This window comes from Acomys minous, assembly GCF_964271855.1.
Source record: "Acomys minous genome assembly, chromosome: 12".
Lineage (NCBI taxonomy): Eukaryota > Metazoa > Chordata > Mammalia > Rodentia > Muridae > Acomys > Acomys minous.
In genome coordinates, this window is record NC_140493.1 from 97,115,917 (window position 1) to 97,136,974 (window position 21,058).

A 21,058-nucleotide genomic window follows, 5' to 3' on the forward strand; every position below is an offset into this window, starting at 1 on the left:
AGTAAAAAGAAAAGTCTTTAAAACGACATTTGCAGACTGGCAAGATGGCTTGATGGATAAAGGCACTGGCTGCCAAGGCTGAAGACCTGAGTGTGGTCAGCAGGGTCCATTTGATGACAGGAGAGCATGGCCTCCTCCAGCAGTCGACTGACCTCTAGCTTGTGCCACTGTGCTCAGACTGCCTCACCCGCCCCCTCCATATGCAGGCAGACAGACAGACAGGCAGGCAGGCAAGCAGGCAGATGTAAAAAGATTTTCAAAGAATATTTAAGATGAGGGGAGTAAAGGTTAGGAAAATGGTAACCAGGTATGGTGGCGCACGCCTTTAATCTCAGCACTCAGGAGACAGAGGCAAGTGGATCTTTGTGAGTTCAAGGCCAGCCTGGTCTAAAGAGCAAGTTCTAGGACAGCAAGTGTTATAGAATAGAAACACCCTGTTTCAGAAAAACAAGAAAAAGAGGATGAGAAGGAAGGTGATAGATATTATTAAATATTTTCTACAATACTGTAAAATAATACTCACGTGAACTTCCCTGGGGGATACACAGATGTCTGTTCAGCCCATATAGGGTACCAACAACAGACCAAAGAAATTATTCTACCTAAGTCTTTGGTGAGCAAACGAGTTTATTGGGCTTACAGAACTTGGGTGAGCAATTATTACAGGAGCATGGATGAAAAGTTGCATCACCACAAAGTCCTACCTCACCACGGATAACAACTTCATGGAGGCTGTAGCATGGAGTTTCACTTCAGTCAGCCTTCTCCTTCTCGTATAGCCCAGCATCTCCTGAGATCACTTGCAGTGGGGTGTGGGAAGAAGACAATGGAGAGTTGTCTTAGTCGGTGTCCTATTGCTATGAAGAGACGCCACGACCATAGCGACTCACAAAAGAAAGCATTTAATTGAGGACTTGCTTACAGCTTCAGAGGGTCAGTTCATAATCATCGTAGTAAGCCGCATGGTGACAGATAAGCAGGCATGGCCCAAAAGCTTTATATTCTGATATACAGGGGACAGGGAGAGAGACCAGGCCTAGCATGGGCTTTTGACATCTCAAAATCCACCCCACCCCACCAGTGACATACCTCCTCCAATATGGCCACACCTCCTAATCCTTCTAATCCTATCAAATGGTTTTACTTCCGGGTTACTAGGCATTCAATATATGAGCCATGGAGACCATTGCTATTCAAACCACCACAGAAATCCTGTCTGGACTCCCAAGTGAGGTCCTGTTGTCTTCTCCTCCTCCATTACCACAGACCTATCCATCAGGGTATTATTTTGGTCAGTTAATTGCCATGGCTTCTTAACCATCCACTCCAGGATTACAAAAGCAGATAAGCCACCCTACAATACTATATAGCCTTACAATTACATTTAGTAAATTTCATAAATATCAAAGATCCAAAGAAATCATCCTCTCAAAATTGTGTTCAAGCAGAACCAGTGTAGAGCTCATAAGTTTTGTTTAAAGTAAGTGATGGTGTTATGGTTCAATTTCTTAGAAAAAAAATTTAAGACAGAGATACTGATAAATTTGTGGGGTTAGCAGTTTTTTCATCATCTTTAGCAAAAGGCTTAAGTTCAAACACTGTTAACTCTAAGCATGGTAGGCATCTTTGGCATAGTGAGATAATGCGGAAGGCTGATAACCATTTGATGAGCATCTCCAAAGTGCTTCTCTACCCACCTCAACCTAATGCGATCTGATCATGCTTCAAACCATGAAACCTTTTACTTGCCAAATGAATGATCACCTACTTCTTGACCAATCTCTAGTCCTTTTGGTCAAGACTGTCTAACACAGGAGCCGAGCAAGATTATGTAAAGTTATGCTGGAATATTGTCTTACTCTGAAGATCTAGCAAGCAAGCAGACAGAACATCACAAGATAAATATTGGTGGATTTAGCCTTATGTTCTGCAAAGGTTGATTGAAGCTGAGTTTCAAAACTATATTTGAAGATACAGCACTTAACCAAAGGGGTCTAAAGAATATCTAGGGAGATACTTAAAATATTTTCTTCATAAGGAGTAATTCCTGTATTTCAGTAAAGTAGCCCCTGCTGGTATGAAATTGCTTTTACCCCAGTGGCTGCTACATGTGTGTGTGCACCACACACATCCTGGTACCTACAGACCCCAGAAGAGGGGCTCTTCTTTGGAACTGGAGTTACAAATGGTTTGGGGCATTAGCTTCTGCCACTGTGGGAGCTTATGTTTTGTTGGCTATTGTATCCTCAGCACTGAATAAGGGCCTCGGATACATAGTAGGCACCCAGTGAATACTTGTTGCATTGAAAACTAAAAGTTAACACCCTGTTCCCCACTTTTTCCTCACTAATGGGTGAGAACCGGAAGTCAAGAAACACGACTAAGTATAATGAACGTGTTTATCATGTCTGTGTTCTTTTGCTTTCCACAACTTTATGCTTATATAGGCTAAAAGTAAAATGTCTAGTTAGAAAAAAGATTCCAGGCCCTTGTTAAATCTTTGGACCTTCACAGCTGAAGAATTTTATATAACCAGAACCTGTATGAGCCATAACAATATGCCACCAATTTGGAAGCATAAAGAACAAAATTTATTCTATCATAGTACTAGATTCCAATTTCTCCAAGATGAGGGTTGGAGGGCATGGTTTCTAGGAGGGCTGTGTTCCTAGCCTGCCATGTTCTCACTTAACCAAGGGAGCAGGGGGCGAGGCTGATCTTACCCCTTACAAGCCACAGCCTCATCTGTGATTAGGCCTTGCCTTATGAGTTTATTTCAATTTTAATGTTCTTCCGAAGGCCATATTCCCAAATACAGTCACATAAGGGATTAGCGCTCCAATGTACATATTCTGAGGGACTGTGAGTCAACCCACAGCAAGCCTGTATCTAAAGGCCATCTTGCATTGCAGGTGAAAAGCAAGTCAAGATAGGTACACTTCTGAAAGAAGTAGATTCGATTTTAGGTAAGTGAGAAGTGACAGGAAACAATGTCAAAATGATCTATCTTGTGTGTGTGTGTGTGTGTGTGTGTGTGTGTGTGTGTGTGTGTGTGTGTGTGTGAGATTTTCCAGACAGGGTTTCTCCATTTAGCCTTGGCTGTCCTGGACTCACTGTATAGACCAGGCTGGCTTCAAACTCATAGTGATCCACCTGCCTCTGCCTCCCGAGTGCTGGGATTATAGGCATGCACTACTATGCCCAGCTTAAAATTCTTTTTGGGGGGTGGGGGCAGGGTCGAAATGATCTCATGCCTGCTATGGTAGCACATGCCTATAATTCTAAGACTCAGGAAGGATTCTTGTGATTTTGAAAACAACCTGAGCTATGTAGTGAAATAGTGTCCGTCCAGGGGAATGAGAGCAGGAGAGCTGGCTCTACCCCTTGCCGGTGCTGGAAAGCAAGCCCTGGTGGTGTGTGTGCAGGAGAGTTGGCAGGCTGACCAACTCAGCTGCCACTCAGGCCCAGAGCCAAGGCTTTGAGTCGGCCCACAACAGCACCTGTCCCATCTATGAACTTTGGAAGTGCATAAAGGAACCAGTCCTGCAGATCCAAGGCTGCAGGATCTCCATGACCACAGACACAGAGTATCTGAAAGCATCAAGTGTTGACAAGTGTAGCAGAAGCCAGAGGCCTCAAACCAGACCAATGGCTCATTGCAATGAACATTTGCAAGTAAAGATATGGTAGGCAAAAGGGTATACTACGATATACTATGACACACTACAGCTTCCACAATGGGTTTTTGTTTGTTTGTTGTTAGTTTTCAGTTTGGGAAACAATTTTAATCTTCATTGTGTGTAAGATTACAAGAACAATAAATTAAAAGTCGTATGTTGAACCAAAATTTCCTTTATGCAAAATATTAAAATACAATTGCATTTCTAAAATGAAAACCATATGTATACAGTTGTATTCATTGAGCTAAGTCAAAAGTGATTCAATAGAGAGAAACATCGACGGGGCAGATGCATGAATGAAGACATTTCTAAATTCCTGTTTCATCAAGCATCCAAAACCACCAGTCATTTCTTGTACATTATTCTGTATCCACATTCTCTGCGTCTGATTGGATGCCTGGATTTTATTATTTCCTTTTTGGTGTGACAATCTCCACAAATACATATCATTGGCTGCTGCTTTGGGGGTTGAACATCTTTCTGGGTTTCCGTTGTCAGTGCCTCTGCAGCCTAAAGACTCCCTTCCTTGTGCACGCACAGTGAGTTGTTTTGTTTTGTTTTGTTTTTATTTGTGGAGTAGGTTGCACGGCCAGAGGGTGGATATGAAGGGGCAGGGAGATGAGTGGGATTGGGGTGCAGGGTATAAAATTCACAAAGAATCAATGAGAAAATTTTGAAAAATATAGGGCCAGTAAGCTAGCTCATCAAGTAAAAGCACTGTCACACAAGCCCAACAGCGTTGAACCCACAGTGGAAGGACAGAATTACCTCCCCAAAGCTGTCCTCTGATCTCTGTATGCATGCTGTGGCATGCATGAGTGTGAAGATAATAATAACTAATGAATCTTGGGGGGTTTTTTTGTTTTTAAGTTTGGGGGGTTTTGTTTTGTTTCGGTTTTTTGAGACAGGGTTTCTCAGTGTATTCTTGGCTGTCCTGGGCTCACTTTGTAGACCAGGCTGGCCTTGAACTCACAGACATCACCTGCCTCTGCCTCCTGAATGCTGGGATTACAGGCATGCACCACCTCACTCAGCTACTAAAACTAATTTTTAAACAAATCTCTTAATATATAAAACAAGTTTCTTTTTTCCAAGACAGGGTTTCTCTGTGTATTGGCCCTGGAACTCATTTTGCAGAGCAGGCTGGTCTTGAACCCACAGAAATCTGCCTGCCCCTTCCTCCTGAGTTCTGGAATTAAAGGCCACCACACCTGACTGATATCTGATTTTAAAGTCAACAGAGGACTTCCCCAACAGCAAGCCCATATTCTTTGAAGTTTCTTAATAACATAATTTTTGTTTGTTTTTGTGTGCATCTTTTATTTTGTTTAAGCAAAACAAAATATTTTGTTGGGCTTTTGTTTCTTTTTTTAAGATTTATTTATTTATTGTTATATATACAGTGCTCTGTCTGTATGTACACCTGCAGGCCAGAAAAGGGCATCAGATAACATCCTAGATGGTGTGAGCCACCATGTGGTTGCTGGAAATTGAACTCAGGGCCCCTGGAGGAACAGTCAGTGCTCTTAACCTCAGCGCCATCTCTCCAGCCTAGGCTTTCGTTTCTTAAGATAGAGTCTTACTGGAGTTGAAGCTGCCTCAAAATCTCTACAAAGCCTACAGTGGCCTCAAACTCACAGCAAGCCTGCTGCCTTAGCCTGCTACCTGCTGGGATTAGAGATGTAAGCCACTACACCTGACTAGTAACGTGCTTTCTTTTTCTACTGTTTTAATAGCAAAATGACATGGCAGATTTACACCTATGACATTTGTTAGCAAAATTCAGAATTACTGCTCAAAATAAAATATCTCATTGTAGAAGCTGTAGTGTGTCATAGTGTATCACACAGTGTATCACCCTTTTGTCTAAATGTCTTTACGTGCAAAATTCAGACAAAAATCAGAATAAATGTTAAGTACAGGCAGAATGATTGGCATCACTTGGTTTAGTGGTGTTTAAAGAAACACCAACTTCCTGTATGCTTGTTTTTTATTCCCAAAATTAAAGAGTTCCACTGACCAGAAAGAAGTGGCATTTCTGTGATTCTTCTGAAACATCTCTGTTGGTTTTTTTAAATGTTTTGGGGATTATTTATTTTTATTTTATACCCATTGGTGTTTTGCCTACATATATGTGTATGTACTGTGTGTGTGTGTGTGTGTGTGTGTGTGTGTTGTGTATAGTGCCCATAGAGGCCAGAAGAAGGCATTAGATCCTTTGGAACTGGAGTTACAGATGGCTGTGAGCCACCATGTGGGTGCTGGGAACTGAGCATGGATCCCTGGAAGAGCAGTCGGTGCTCTTCACTGCGCGCAGCCTCTCCAGCCCTTGTTACTGTTCTTACATTTCATATTTGATGATGCTACATAGACATTGTGGGTTTGTTCTTAAATTTGTAATTGAACAATTTTACTCTCGTCTTCTTTACTTAGGGGAAGAGATTGACCACAGGGACATGGACAATGTTCTTGAGAACATTGGGTTAAGACACCGCCTAAAAGAAAACAATGTATTGATGAGAGGTTTAGGTATGCTGGCTGACGGTAGGTGCTCACTCAGCATGTATTTGTCCATGAGCTGTTTACTGACCCAGTGAAAACTGGTAGTGACCAATAGGTACTGGTGTCACAAAAGGGAATGAAACAAAGTCTGTAATGTATAGTTTAGGTACTACAGAGAGGGTTAAACAAAATAATGAAAAATACATGTTTTAAGAATAAAATATTAGCCAGGCGTGATGGCGCACGCCTTTAATCCCAGCACCTGGGAGGCAGAGGCAGGTGGATCTTTGTGAGTTCAAGGCTAGCCTGGTCTACAAAGCAAGTCCAGGACAGACAAGGCTACACAGAGAAACCCAGTCTCGAAAAAAAAAAAAAGAATAAAATATTAATATAAATGTTTAAATGCTATTTACTATATTTTGATGAGTAAGCATTTGATTGTGACAAATAATTTGTTTTATTGTTAGTATATATCTTTATATACACTATAAGGTTTTGTCATATGTTTACAAATACATTCGTTGTACTTTTATTACTCAGTCCTGCCTTCAGCCCCTGCTGTACCCCCACAGTGCTCCCCAACAAATATGATTCTTTATTTTCATTTCTTTTTTTTTAATCTAAATAGTTCATATGAGAGCAGGAATATTGATCAATGATAGAGTTTTTACTCATGCGGCCAAGGTACTCGGTTTGATCCTCTGCAACACATACACAGGGTTCTTAAATGAGAGAGAAAAAACATGGTATTTGTCTTTACAAATATTGCTCATTTATCACTTAGTATTGTGACATGCAGTTCTGTCCATTTTCTGCAAATGACAGGATTTCAAGATTTTGTTCTTTATGGCTAAATAATACAAACATTTTTCTTTCTCCACACATCTGCTGATGAGCACCTAAGCTGAACCCAACTTTGACTAATAGCAACAGTGCTGCAGTCAACACGGGTGGTTAGACATCCAGACTGTGTGCTGGGGACAGGAGGAAGGGAGGGAGAGAAGCCATGTACCCACTAGTTTTCAGGTGGATAGATTTACTATCTCCCCCTCTGCCGAGGCAAGGTTTCTCTGTGTAGCCTTGGCTCCCTTTGTAGACGAGGCTGGCCTCGAACTCACAGAGATCCTCCCGAGTGCTGGGATTAAAGGTGTGCATCACTATACCCTGCTAGATTTACTATCTTAACTTTCCCCTATTCTAATTCTTAACTTGGGATATAAATAGAAAAAAAATATATATATATATATATATATATATATATATATATATATATATATATATATATATATATGACCCTTGAGAGCTGTTTACTGCGGCTGTGGACTCTGAGCCACATCCAGGGCACAGTGCGCAGTTTGTGCCTTGCTTTGCAGCCTCGGGGAAAGTATACAAGCACAAGTTGCTGGATGGCATCAAGGCTCTCAAAGGTAAGTGAGAAGCTGGGTAAAATTGGACTTCCCATTTTTGTTGTTGTTGTTTGGTATTTTGATGATGGTAAATCTGTCAACTAACCCTCTTTGTGTCTTAAGCTGTTAAGTCATTTGCTGCTTAAACACAACAACCTGTGAAAACATGATTTTCCACTCCCATGGCAGCTCAGGTGTGTTTTATGCGAGTTCTTAGTAGTTCCTGGCTAGAATGCAGCAGACCTACCTAACTCCTTATAAATCTCTTTGCTCAAACAATGGTATTCCAGTGATTGCTCACCCCTTACATTAATGCCTGGGCACGACTAGCATTTTTAGTTGCTTTTCTCTTTCTCATGCTTTTCCTAAGGAATTCAGCTTGATTTTAAAAAAATAAGGACTTTCATGGAAAATATGGGCTACGAACTTGAGGACAACGAATATGAAGACCTGATACGTAACCTGCCAGTTAATAGTAAGTTGCTCCTAACTTTGGACTTAAATATGAGAATTTCAGAGAGTAAATTTGGATTTTTGCAAAAGTGGTTTTTTTTTTTTAATCCTAAAAGATAGAAAGTGTCATCTTCAAGGCTAAAGAGATGGCTGGCTTATTAAGAAGATTGTTCACTCCTCTTCCAGCACACTCAAGTTTGTTCATAGCAGCCACCCTGTGCAGCTCACAACCACTTGTAACTCCCACTTCTGCCCTCTTCTGGCCTCCAGAGGCACCTGCAGTCATGTGCATATACACACACATAATTTAAAATAAAAACAAATCTTTTTTTTTTTTTTTTAAGCTAAGGGGCTGGAGAGATGACTCAGTGGTTAAGAGAATGTGCTGCTCTGGCAGAGGACCTGAGTTCCATTCCCAGCATGCATCTGGAAGCTCACAAGTGCCTGTAACTCCATTTCCAGGGGGATCCGACGCCCTCTTCTGGATTCTGCAGGCACCAGGCATGCATGTGTTGTACAGACGCACATGCAGGCAAAACACTCATACATATAAAAATAAATGTAAAGGGATTTAAATGTAGTCCTCAGAAATTTATCAGCTCATGCAGTGAGATTTGTCATGCAGTAAGCCAACATATGTGAGTATTAGTACAGCAACACAAAGGCTCTAGCCCGTAGACTAGTAAGGACGTTTAGAGGCCAAGACGTCATCCCAATGCTCTATAGTTGTACTATAACGCTAAAAACCACCTTCACTGAGATTCTGAAAAAGCAAAAAGCTAAGTTTGCCAGGAAAATGATCAGAGAACATTGTCAGATAAGCAGAAATGTCTTAGCTGACATTGCAGCTAAGAAAAACAGTGCAAGCTGCTATGAGACATTGTAGCAAGGATTTCTCCAACGCTAGAATTTCTGCTTCAAGTGACAAAGTGTCTGGGGTGGGAAGGCTGAACAGGTAGGCTGCCAGAAGGGCCTTAAGCCAGGCTGTAAAGTTTAGTCTTCTTCCTCTTAGGTCAGGGTCGGTGATTTATGCCTAGGCGTCCGTTTTACCTGAGTGTCGGCATGAGTCATTCAGTTTATTCCTTGTATGGTCCTCTTCGCTTCTGTGGCTGATGCTGATGGCGTCTCCTCTAGTTTTGATCTTTTGGGGGAAAAAAATCTGGTCACGAAGGACATACTTTTTCTTAGTGTGTTCTCTCTAAGAAACATTCATGAAATAGCACAACTATTTTACTTCTAGAGGTAGCAGATGTCTCCCAGAGGTGCCCTTTCCAGGCTGGTGGTCCTAGGACATGGCATTAGATGCCTGTCCCCAGCTGGCCAGCAGCCACCTGCTGGACTAAATGAGTATATAAAGACAAGAAAGCCTTCTTCCTCTGAAGGAGAGAAGATGGGGGAGCTGTATTCCTTTGAGGCACTGGCTCACTGTGCTGTCTTCTTTAAACACGCCCCATTTAGAGGGGTGTCTTGAAGCCCCGGGACTTGGGAAGTGGGGGTAGAAGGGCCAGCACAAGTTGGAGGCCAACCTGAACTAGAGTTATATACCAGCCAGTTCTAAATAGAAAGGCACTACCTCAAATATTTTAATTACTTAAAGTAAATCAAATAACAATATCCTATTTAAGCTGGGCACACTGGCACAAGTCCGTAACTCCAGCTCTCACGAGGCAAAGGCAGGAGGATCAGAAATTCAAGGTCATCCACAGTAAACTCCAGGTCAGTCTGTGATAAGTGACAACCCTGTCTCAATAAATAAGTACTTTAACTATTGCTAAAGTTCTGCTAAGTTCATCAAATGTTTCCATCCGTGTTGAGCGTGGCTAGTGGGAGAATGCCAGCTGAAGCCAAGTCTGACCTGGGACAGGTCCTGTCGGTGTCTCCAGTCAGACTTTCCTATATAGCACTTGATCCATTTAAGGTACTTGCCAGTTCTATAACCAATAACGTGGAATTCTTCCCAAAAGGAAAGGAAGAGGCGTTGTTGGCATTAGCCTAGCGTCCTCTGTCCTGACAGAATAAATGGGTACTATAGACAATCAGTGAAATCAGTGTCCTTTTCATAATTGGAGTTCTGTCTCTCCCCGTTTTCAGTCAAATGAAAGCAGGATAGAATTCTAAAGCAAATATTGAAAACTGAGTAGATTTCTGTGTTTTGCTTCAGTATGTAACTCTATATCTTTTTTTCTGTGTGTATTTTCATTTTTGTGCATAAACTCTGTCTTGCTTTACAGATGACGGGACGGTTGCTATGCGTGAGGTCATGGATAAAGGGAATCTTTTTACAGGTGGGTTACAAATGGTTGTTGATCATCTAGTAAGTGACCTTAAGTAGAGATCTCTACAGGCCACCCAAGAGCTCTGCGTAGCTGAGTCTTCCACAGCTGAGGGAAAGCGTGTATAGGAAAGTGCCGTAGAATAGGTGTTAGGTTAAAAGCCTCAGAACCGGAAAAGAACAGAAGTGGCCATGTAGGCCCAGGGAAGAGTGACAGGAGGAGGCTCCACAGGGGAGCAAGCAGAAGCACTGACCCTTCACCGGGGAGCGGGTGTTTTCCAGAGAAAGGAAGGTCAGAGTTTCTGACAGCAGATGAGGTATAAAGGGACGATAAGAAGTAACTGGGGCAATTTAGCAGAAGCCATAAGTCTAGGGCATATTGTAAGGTTCATGTCTTGTCAAAAGCAGACAGCAGATGAAGAAGTGTTTTCACTTCAGCTGTAATCCCCAGAGCTGCTGAGAGGCAAGCATTAGAAACCCCAGAAGTCCAGCTTCACAAGAAAGCTTCTAGAAAGTCCTTGGGGAAAACAGCCCTTGTGCCTTTTTCCTCCAATCATGTGTGCAGATGATCTGCCAACCCCACCCCCAAGCATTCCTCTCCAGACAGAAGCGTGGCATTTAGGTTGCAGAGACTGAAAGCGGGAGTTTGTTTTGCCAGCATTGGATTTGTCTGCTTAGACCATATCATCAATCTAGAAAAAAACCAGCATGAGGGGGATTTCCACACAGCCATGGAGAAGGTTGAAAGGGGCAGAGGATATGTGGTTCTTCATGCCCTCATGCCTGGGGGTGAGGAGTGAGTGTGTCACCACGCAGAGGTCTCTACTTTGTTTCTTACCCGTGTTTGATAGTTGGTGATGCCACATGGTCCCTCCAGCACTTTACGTTATAATTTTGAAAAAAAATTGTTAGTCCTTCTAAGCTAGTATTCCTGGGCAAGGGTAGAGATGAGCTTACTTTCCAGAGAAAACCCAGGATCCAGAGTGGGTGGTAATTACTGTCAAGAACAGAGAAAGTATTTGACATGACCATGATTTGCATCAATATACAAAATTCTATACCAATGACTTAAAAATAACCTTCTTTGTGAGTAACAATTAAGGCCTTGAGTTAAGGAGTAGGTTCAATAATCTACCTTTTGTTCTATCCTCCCTCTGTATCTCTATATCCCCCTTTCTTTTTAGCTCCTACTTCCTTACCTACGAAAGAAAGATAAAGGAAAAGAGAGGCATCCCTGAGTTCAACCTAGTTTTCTTTCTGTATAAGACCAATAATAACTTATAACCACCTCCCAATGGAAATAAGCATCTGTAGACCAAGAGAGCAAACAGAAACCTACCCAGCCCCCTTAGAGGGAATGGGACATCATTCTCTTAAGGTTTCTTCAGGCTGAGGATGAGGCTCCAACATTATAGAGAGTGCTGGGTAACTGTTCAGGCAGTAAACTGTCTCTGTCATGTTTTTCATTTTGGAAGCTGCTAACCTGCACTACTGGTTCACTCAGGCATTTAAGTTTTTTCCTTCTCAAGTCTCTGATTGGTGGTGGTGGTGGGGGGGGTTGAAGACCAGATTGTTTAGATCAAAATAAGTGATATAAGCTAATAGAGATGAGATATGATAGATATTAAATTTTATTCAGAAATTTAGACCCAACAAGACAGAAAAGATGTTTACTTCAAGTTTGACAAATACAAATAGCCAAATCACTATGAATGTAACATTTATATAACTCATGATTGTCTCGTGTCTCTTACTGCTGTGTGTAGTTTGTTTTATTCATGTGTAATAAAATAAATGTATATGTTAAAAAGAAAAAAAGAACAGAGAAAGGGCTGGGAGTGGTGGCACATGCCTGCCTTTAATCCCAGCACTGGGAGGCAGAGGCAGGCTCTGTGAGTGTGAGGAGAGCCTGGTCTACAAAACAAGTGCAGGATGGCCAGGGCTCTGCTACATAAAGAAACCCTATGTCAAAAAGACCAGAAGAAGAAGAGGAGGAGGAGGAATAAGAACAAGAACAAGAAGGAAGAGGAGAACAAGATGAAGAAGAAGAGCATGAACAAGAAGACGGAAGGGAGGAAGGAAGGATAGGAAAGGAAATCCACTAAATCTATACGATCTGACAGAAAGCCAACTGAGTTAAGGCTTTTTAAAAACCCTGGAGAAAAAAAAGCATCATATATTGACATGACCTGTGATTAGGGAGCCTGTACCGGGGGGGGGGGGGGGGGGGGGTTCCTGGGGAGATGGCTCTTGGTAGGTCAGAGCACTTGCTGTAAAAACATGAGGACCTTCGTTTGCATCCCAGAATCCACATAAAAAGCCAGCAGGGCCACACTGGCTCTTGTAACCCCATTGCTGTGAGGTGGAAACAGGCCAGCAGGGGAGAGGGGGTAGGCATTGCTGGGGTTTGCTGCCTGCACTCATAGCTCCAGATTAGAGGAGAAACCTTGTTTCAAGGAAGAAAGGCAGAACAATAAAGCAGGAAATGAACATCCTCTCTGTCCTCTGTACATACCTGCATAGTGTGTGCACAAGCACACAACTGCATATACTGCACATACATATGCTACGCACACACATACACACACACACACACACACACACACACACACACACACACACCCCTGAAAAGTAAGATTCTAGTTTTTCATAAAATTATAATCCACAGTGTCTCCCTAGTAGGTGCATGCCCTCACTCTTCCTATTTGTGGGTAAGTGTTTGCATCTAATTATCCAACCTAACTTTGGTGAAAGCCTCTTCAGTTTTGCCTTAGTTATTTCTTACATTCTTGCCAACTTGAGTTCAGTAATGTTTACCTAAGAAAGAAATAGACACTATTTTTTTCTGTAATATAGAATTATCATTCTTCAAATTCTCAACTGTTACATTAGGACTTGTCACTTTTTAAAGGTGAGAAAATTGACATTTCTGACCTACAAGATTACCTGGAAGAGATGGGCATAAAACTCCCAGAAGATAAAATGATGAAACTCCTGGGTAAACTGCCAACTGATGGTGAGCATCAGAGGGTTACCATGGTGCCGGGGGAGGGCACGGGGGACGGCACGGGAGAGGGCACTACCCAACTGATGGTGAGCATCAGAGGGTACCATGGTGCCAGGGGAGGGCACAGGAGAGGGCACTACCCAACTGATGGTGAGTGTCAGAGGGCACCATGGTGCCGGGGGAGGGCACGGGGGACGGCACGGGGGAGGGCACTACCCAACTGATGGTGAGCATCAGAGGGCACCATGGTGCCGGGGGAGGGCACGGGGGATGGCACGGGAGAGGGCACTACCCAACTGATGGTGAGCATCAGAGGGCACCATGGTGCCGGGGGAGGGCACGGGGGATGGCACGGGAGAGGGCACTACCCAACTGATGGTGAGCATCAGAGGGCACCATGGTGCCAGGGGAGGGCACAGGAGAGGGCACTACCCAACTGATGGTGAGTGTCAGAGGGCACCATGGTGCCAGGGGAGGGCACGGGGGACGGCACGGGGGAGGGCACTACCCAACTGATGGTGAGCATCAGAGGGCACCATGGTGCCGGGGGAGGGCACGGGGGATGGCACGGGAGAGGGCACTACCCAACTGATGGTGAGCATCAGAGGGCACCATGGTGCCGGGGGAGGGCACGGGGGATGGCACGGGAGAGGGCACTACCCAACTGATGGTGAGCATCAGAGGGTACCATGGTGCTGGGGGAGGGCACGGGGGATGGCACGGGAGAGGGCACAGGGGTGGGAGAGGGCACAGGGGTACCACAGCAGCCTTGGAGAAATGTTAAGATATGAACTTGTATGATGAGTAAAGATGCCGCATTTCACCCGCCATCAACGTTTCACCAAACTGAGGTTTGTTTCCACTCCTGGGGGTTGGTTGATTTCTGTGTTTTGCCATAGGGTTTCTCTGTGTAACCCTAGCTGTTCTGGGCTCACTCTGTAGATCAGGCTGGCCTTGAACTCACAGAGATCCACTTGCCTTTGCCTCCCTGAGTGTTGGGATTAAAGGCGTGTGCCCAGCTCTGAATTTTATTATTAGAGTGAAAATATTAAGTGCTAGAATAAAGTGTTTTTACAGTTTCTGCTTCTTAGTGGACTTCTGAGTCACTGCATTGTCTCCTGAAACTTGCAATTTTCCATCTTGCAGCTGGTGGGAAGCTGTTCAAGAAAAGGCTGATAAAAGAATTGGAGAGCATTGAAGGTGAGGGGCCTGATGGTCTTTTCTTGGCAGGGACACTGAAGTCCTTGAGCCGCGCTGTTGTTTTCAAACCTCTCCCTACTCTACAATTTTGGGAGTATTAGTTATGCCATCCCTGCTGTTGAACTCCTTAGACAAACTGTGCTCGTCAGAGTGGCTCCCTGCAATAGACCTGGCAACAGTGGCTCCAATAAAGTCATACATCAGAACCATACGGAAAAGTAGCTCTTAGAGCATTAGGCCTTTTTTCCAGCAATACTGAACTTGAATTTCCAGAGATAGCATTTAGAAAAAAAATGGTATTAAAAAGTTTCCCATGGTATTATAGTACCTAAGGAATGTAAACAATGTATAAAGAAAAATGGTGCCTGTGTACAACAGAATACTGGCTGGCCATCAAAAAAGAAAATCTCATCACTCACAGCAACATCAATGAAAGTGGAGACCACTGTCGTAAGTGAAATAAGCCAGGCACACACCCGCACAGCCACAGAAATATGACATATATATAATCTGAAAACGTGGGTCTCATGGGAGCTTAGAGGAGTCAGGGACAAGCAGAAGGGAACATTTAGCTGGAAACAAAAAGCCCTGTGGCAACTGGACAGTAGGTGGCTGCAGACAATGGCACCATTTCAGAAAGATACACACACACACACACACACACACACACACACACACACACACACACATTAACTAACTTACAACAAATAAATTTCCTACAAGATTGTGTTGTAATAAATCTATGGACTTGATTTTTGTCTATTAATTCCAATTTCAAAATCCTATCATATAGTTACGTTGACAAATACAAGTTTAGGTCTTTAATAGAAACTCCAAACTCCTCACTTCCTTCTCTTTAAATTCCTTCTAAGAGCTAGAATCAAGGTATTACCCAAGGAGAGTTTACTTAGCATGTGTGTATTCCTGAATTCAGTTATCAGTACGTGCAACACACTCACACAGCTGTAATGGAATCTCAAGAACAAGAGGTAAGGATTCACAGGACAAAAGAAGGAAAATGACTTCACAAGGCATTGTCAGTAGAATAGTTTAAATGTCCTTCGCCTCCTTCCCCCCACCCCCCCTTCTCTGAACAGCACTGATACTTGGACATGACCTCGAGTGACCTCCTGACCCCTCATCATTATATTTCTCAAATCCTTCTCTCCTAAGGATTAAAGATGGCCTCACATAAGGTGAAAGCACTCATTAAAGATGCAGAAATTAATCTCAACAAGGATGACGCCCAGATGCTGATAGACCAACTACCAGTTGATCGTGAGTTTACCTCCTAGTAAAACTTGCAGCGTGAGCTTGGCAGTGGGCCTGGGATGTGTGTGGAAAGAAGAAAGTTAGACTGCAGTGACTTCACACAGAGCTACCAAACGAGCCCAGTGGCCAGTGCTCGAGAAAGGACACCAAGGACACCCACGCAAATGTCAGGCATCTAGTCTCCACTCACCACCACAGGAAATGCCAACCTCAAACAGGACTACCCAGGATATTCATTTTTGGTCTGTAGTGCTAATCCAATAGTAAATAGCGCTGAGGAACACTGCATGGTCCTGACAGATGCAAGGGGTTATCCTGCGTGCATTGTAGGTAATTAGCTTGTCTCGTGTTCGGAATGATCCCCTCAGTTAGGTTCTGTCTTTACCTCTATTTTACATACAAAGAGACTAGGGTGTCGCTTATCAAAACTCAGAGAGCTAGAAAGTGATGGAGCCAAGAAAGCTCAGGTAGTCTGGTGCCAGAGTTGTTTTCTTTTTGGATTTTTGAGACAGGATCTCTTGTCCAGACTTAGCTCAAACTTGTGATCCTCCTGCCTTGGTCTTCCAAGTGCAAATGTTCGAGGTTTAAGCTACCACACCTGGCTTCTAGAAAGGAACCATTACGCTGTGCTGCAGTGAGTTCTTAGAATTTTACAAGTCAGGATGTTATAGTAATATAATAACAGTAAGAACAAAATTAATCAGAGATGGGTGTGGTGGCATACAGCTGCAAGCCCAGGACTTGGGAGGCTGAGGCAGGAGGAAAGCAAGTTACAAGCCAGTCTGAGCTACATAGTGAGACTATATCTCAAAAAACAAAAAGAAAGAAAGAAAGAAAGAAAGAAAGAAAGAAAGAAAGAAAGAAAGAAAATAAGGGCCAACAAGATGTCTCAGTAGGTAAAAACATTTGCCACTCAAGCCTGATGGCATGAATACAAACGCTAGAGCCCACATAAGACGGAAGGAGATAACTGACTCCACAGAGTTGTCACCTCACCTCCACACACATGCTGTGGCACACATGCATCCCACATATACACACACCAGACACATGATAATTAGAAGTAACTAAAAAAGAAGAAAATAGAATTAATTAACTGTGGCATACATTTGGATGTCTCATGCTAATAGACATGAGAAAACTTCAGGAATTTGGAAGGATGCCAGCCCGCTAAGGAAGTACTAAAAACCTTAAGAGTCATCCAAGTCCATTAATATGTATTTTTCTAAGTCAATGGAAAATATCGTTCCTTCATTCATTCAATTTACTTTAGTGTTTCTGATGTATTAGGCAGTTGGCCTTTTGCCTTAATAAGAGGTAAGCAGTTTTTCCAAAAACTACTTTTTTGTTTTTCAACCACTTTGATCGATATTTCAATCTCCCAATGCAATAAATGTGCTGCAGACCCTGGCATTGCCCTGTTTTCTTAGTATCTAGGAACACAACTGTTAAAATGATTTAAAGTGTGATGTTGTTCACATAATTCTTGGAATGCTTTACACATCTGTAACCATTTAAGAAAGGATAGATAATTCCGGGCCCGGTGGGCCTCAGGGAGACATGCAGTTAAGGGTAGAACAGCACCTGTGCTTTATAGGCAGATTTGTATCAAAAAAAGGTTCTTACCTGTTCCATTTGAAAGTGACAACAACAAAAAAATTTTTTTTAAGAAAGTGATGACAGTAATCATATTAATAAGGTGCTTACAAAAGGTTATCATAACTGAAAAAGTGTTAAAACCAAGAATTATTTTTTCATCTAAGATGAATGTATATTGGTTTTAAAGTAAATTCATTAACTGCAATGTGTTTGCATTTTCATATAACTATTGTTTAGTAAACATTTGTGTAGCATTGGTCTCATGCAAGCCACTATCCTGATGACTAGATAATAGTAAGAATACAGACTGATGCCTGGTAGTTCACCCTCCGGGTTACTAGCAGTGTTGGAGTATTACAAATAACACAACAGGATAAACGAATTGTGTCCGCCTGACCAAGTCCCAGTGGAAGAGACTGTCTACGGCACCTTTGAGTCTCGGTTGCTTCAGGAGCTGCGCCGCTCATCCGGTGCTCTCAAACTTGCAGTTTTACAAACTGTTTTTAGTGTGTCCAGTGGCTTTCCACCTTAATTTGAGAAATCCTGAGTAAAGAAAGTAGGATACAATGTCTGAGAATGGCCATTTCAGGACAAAGTCCTGTCATTGTAAGTGGGCAGTGACTGAACACATCAATATGGCGTCTGTCACACTGCAGCCCTGAGAGCAGCCAGGAATAGACCAATGCTCTCTTAGCACAAAAGACAACAGATTTGCAGCTAAGCTGACCGATTTGCCTTGCATTGCACTATACACAGTCTTGTACTGTAGATTTATCTAGCTATGTTAATTAAATTGATAAGGACCTGACCCGAACAATGTGGGTTTCTGTCTTATAATTCACAACTTAATGATTTCATATGACTTTTCTATAAATCTCTTTTATGCTTTTTTTGTCTTAAAGGTAACGGGAAGGTTGATTTTCGTGTAATGATGAATGAAGTTAGAAAAGCCATAGGTGAGTGAGCTGTCAAAATGAGTACTATATTTATGGCCTTTAATGTTTATATCCAAATACAATTTAACAAATCAACTAAAAAGCAAAAAGATCAGGCTTAAACTATCCCATATATCAAACATACTTAATAGCTATCTGTAGAATACTCTATGCATGAAGAACAGAGAATTGGCTCTCTTCTCGGCAGCCCACGGAAGCTTCTCCAAAACAGAGAAGCTAACAAAGCAAGTGTTAACAAATACTTAACTGCTGAGATAACGCCTTGTAACTCATGAGGGTTTATTCATTGGAATAAAACTAGACACGAAGAGCAAAGCAAAAACACACAAGTGCTTGTGACTGACAGTATATTTTTGAGTGACCAGTGGGTCACTGAAGAAACCAGAAAGGAAAATTAAATTCCTAGAATCAGATGAAAATGAAAGCACAACTTACCAAAACCAAAACGTCCAGGGTAATTCTCAGAGGGAGATTTCTAGCCATGAGTGTTTATTTATACTTTTGAAAAATCAGAGAGATCAGCCGGGCGTGGTCACACATGCATTTAATCCCAGCACTCGGGAGGCAGAGGCAGGCAGATCGCTGTGAGTTCAAGGCCAGCCTGGTCTACAAAGTGAGTCCAGGAAAGCCAAGGCTACACAAAGAAACCCTATCTCAAAAAAACAAAAACAAAAACAAGAAATCAGGGCGATCTCAATTTAACAACCCATTGATGCACCTCAAGGCCTTGGAAAAGCTGGAGCAATGTAAACCAGGAACAGCGGGTGTCAATAGAGATTGGGGTAAAAACTGATGAAGACTAAAGGTCTAACACAGAATCATTACCAAAATTTGATCTTTTTTCTTCTTTTGTTGCTTTGTTTGTTTGTTTTTGCTTTTTCTAGACAGGGTTCTCTGTACAGCCCTGTCTGTCCTAGAACTCACTATAGAGACTAGGCTAGTCTGTCTGTCCTGGAACTCACAGAGATCCACCTACCTCTGTCTTCGGGGTGCTGGGATTAAAGGCATGTGCCACCACTGCCCAAGAAAACGTTGATTCTTTGAGAAGGCCAAACTGACCAAAAGAAAGAGAAGACTCAACTTAAAATAATATTAGAGGAGAAATGTGATGTCACAACAGATTCCAGTAAAATCCAGAGCGCTATCAGGAAATGCTTTGAAAACTTTCATTCCAAAAGAATTAGAAAACCTATTTTTTAAAATGATACATTCTCAGACAGACATGACATACCAAAATTGAATCAAAAAAATATAAACAACTTAAACAGATGCATAACAAGAAACAAGGTTGAGAGAGTTAGAGAAATGCCTCAGGCAATAAAGTACCTGCCACATGTACATGAGGCCTGAGCTCAGATCCTCAGCACTCATGTAACGAAAAGAAAAAGAAAAAAGGCTGGGTGTGTCAGTGCCTGTCTGGGATCCAGGAGTCAGGACAGGCAAGCCCCTGGAGCTCATTGGACAGTCAGTCCAGCCAAGCAGTGCATCCCAGGTGCAGGAGAAGACTCCGCCCTGAATACAAAGGTCAAGAACGATAGAGGAAGACACCTGAAGTCAACCTCTGGCCTGGCCTACACACACCCACACCCACACACACATATATACATACACATACACACACACATACACACACACACACACACATACACACACAGACACACACAGACACATATACACACACATACACACACACCTAAACAAACATGTACATACACCACATACAAATCCTCAAAAAAAAAATAAAATTGAGATTTAAGAAGCAATAAAAATTCTCCCCACAACGTAAAGCTCTAAACCAGATGGAGTCTCTGCTGAGTTTCAGAAAACACTTAAGGAAGAGCTAACGCCAGTATCCTCAAACTGTTCTACAAAAGAGACAGGGACAGAGCTGATTTTACAGACTTAGTTTACAAAGCCAGAGTTGTTCTGATTCCAAAACAGGATAAGGACATAACTACAACAAGAAAACAGACCAATTTCCCTGATGAACATAGATGCAAAAAAAAAAAAAAACCAAAAATACCTACAAGTCAAATTCAAGAACACATTAAGATCATAGGTCACGATCAAATTAGCCTAACCTCAGGGATACAGGACTCGTTCTTCATATGCAAATCAGCAGGTGTGATGTGCACACAGGTGAAAGAGCAGAAGTCACATGATCTGCAGATAGCAGCCTTTGACCAAAAAAAAACTTTTATCCTTCAGGATAAAATCTCTGAACAAAGTAGGAATTGAAAGAACATGCTTCAGAAAATGAAGACTACATACAACAAATGTAGACTCAACATTATACCAAATTTTTTTTTAAAAAACTACTTAAAGCATTTCCTCTAAAATCAGGAGCAAGACATGGTGTCCACTCTCACATTTCTTAACAGTATCGTACTTGAAGCCCGAGTAATTAAGACAAAAGAAAATGGGTACAAATAAGAACACAGGAATTCAAAATGTCCTTGTCAGCAGATGACATGGATCCTATACTTAAAGGACATTAGAGTCTCTCCCAGAAACCCCGAGCCCTGGGAAGACATTTCAGTAAGGTAATAGAATACAAAATTAACATACAAAATGAGTAAGTAGCCTTTCCATATACCACTAACAAACTTGCCAGGAAGAAATCAGATACTGAAGACGTTAAGGGAACTGAAGGAGAAGACACATCTGTAATCCCAGCACGTGGCTGGAGAGGCAGGAAGACTCCAGTTCAA

At 42.3% G+C, this 21,058-nt stretch overlaps 1 protein-coding gene across 1 annotated transcript in view; it reads left to right on the top strand.

The window, feature by feature from the left end:
* Window positions 1-21,058, top strand: part of EFCAB3 (EF-hand calcium binding domain 3) — a 354,012-nt gene that overhangs the window by 280,800 nt on the left and 52,154 nt on the right. The window contains exons 152-160 of the mRNA XM_084748227.1: window positions 2,913-2,966; window positions 6,114-6,224; window positions 7,556-7,609; window positions 7,959-8,063; window positions 10,273-10,326; window positions 13,225-13,329; window positions 14,467-14,520; window positions 15,694-15,798; window positions 18,294-18,347. Coding sequence (XP_084604353.1) covers window positions 2,913-2,966; window positions 6,114-6,224; window positions 7,556-7,609; window positions 7,959-8,063; window positions 10,273-10,326; window positions 13,225-13,329; window positions 14,467-14,520; window positions 15,694-15,798; window positions 18,294-18,347 — 696 coding nt within the window. The remainder of the gene's footprint in view (window positions 1-2,912; window positions 2,967-6,113; window positions 6,225-7,555; window positions 7,610-7,958; window positions 8,064-10,272; window positions 10,327-13,224; window positions 13,330-14,466; window positions 14,521-15,693; window positions 15,799-18,293; window positions 18,348-21,058) is intronic.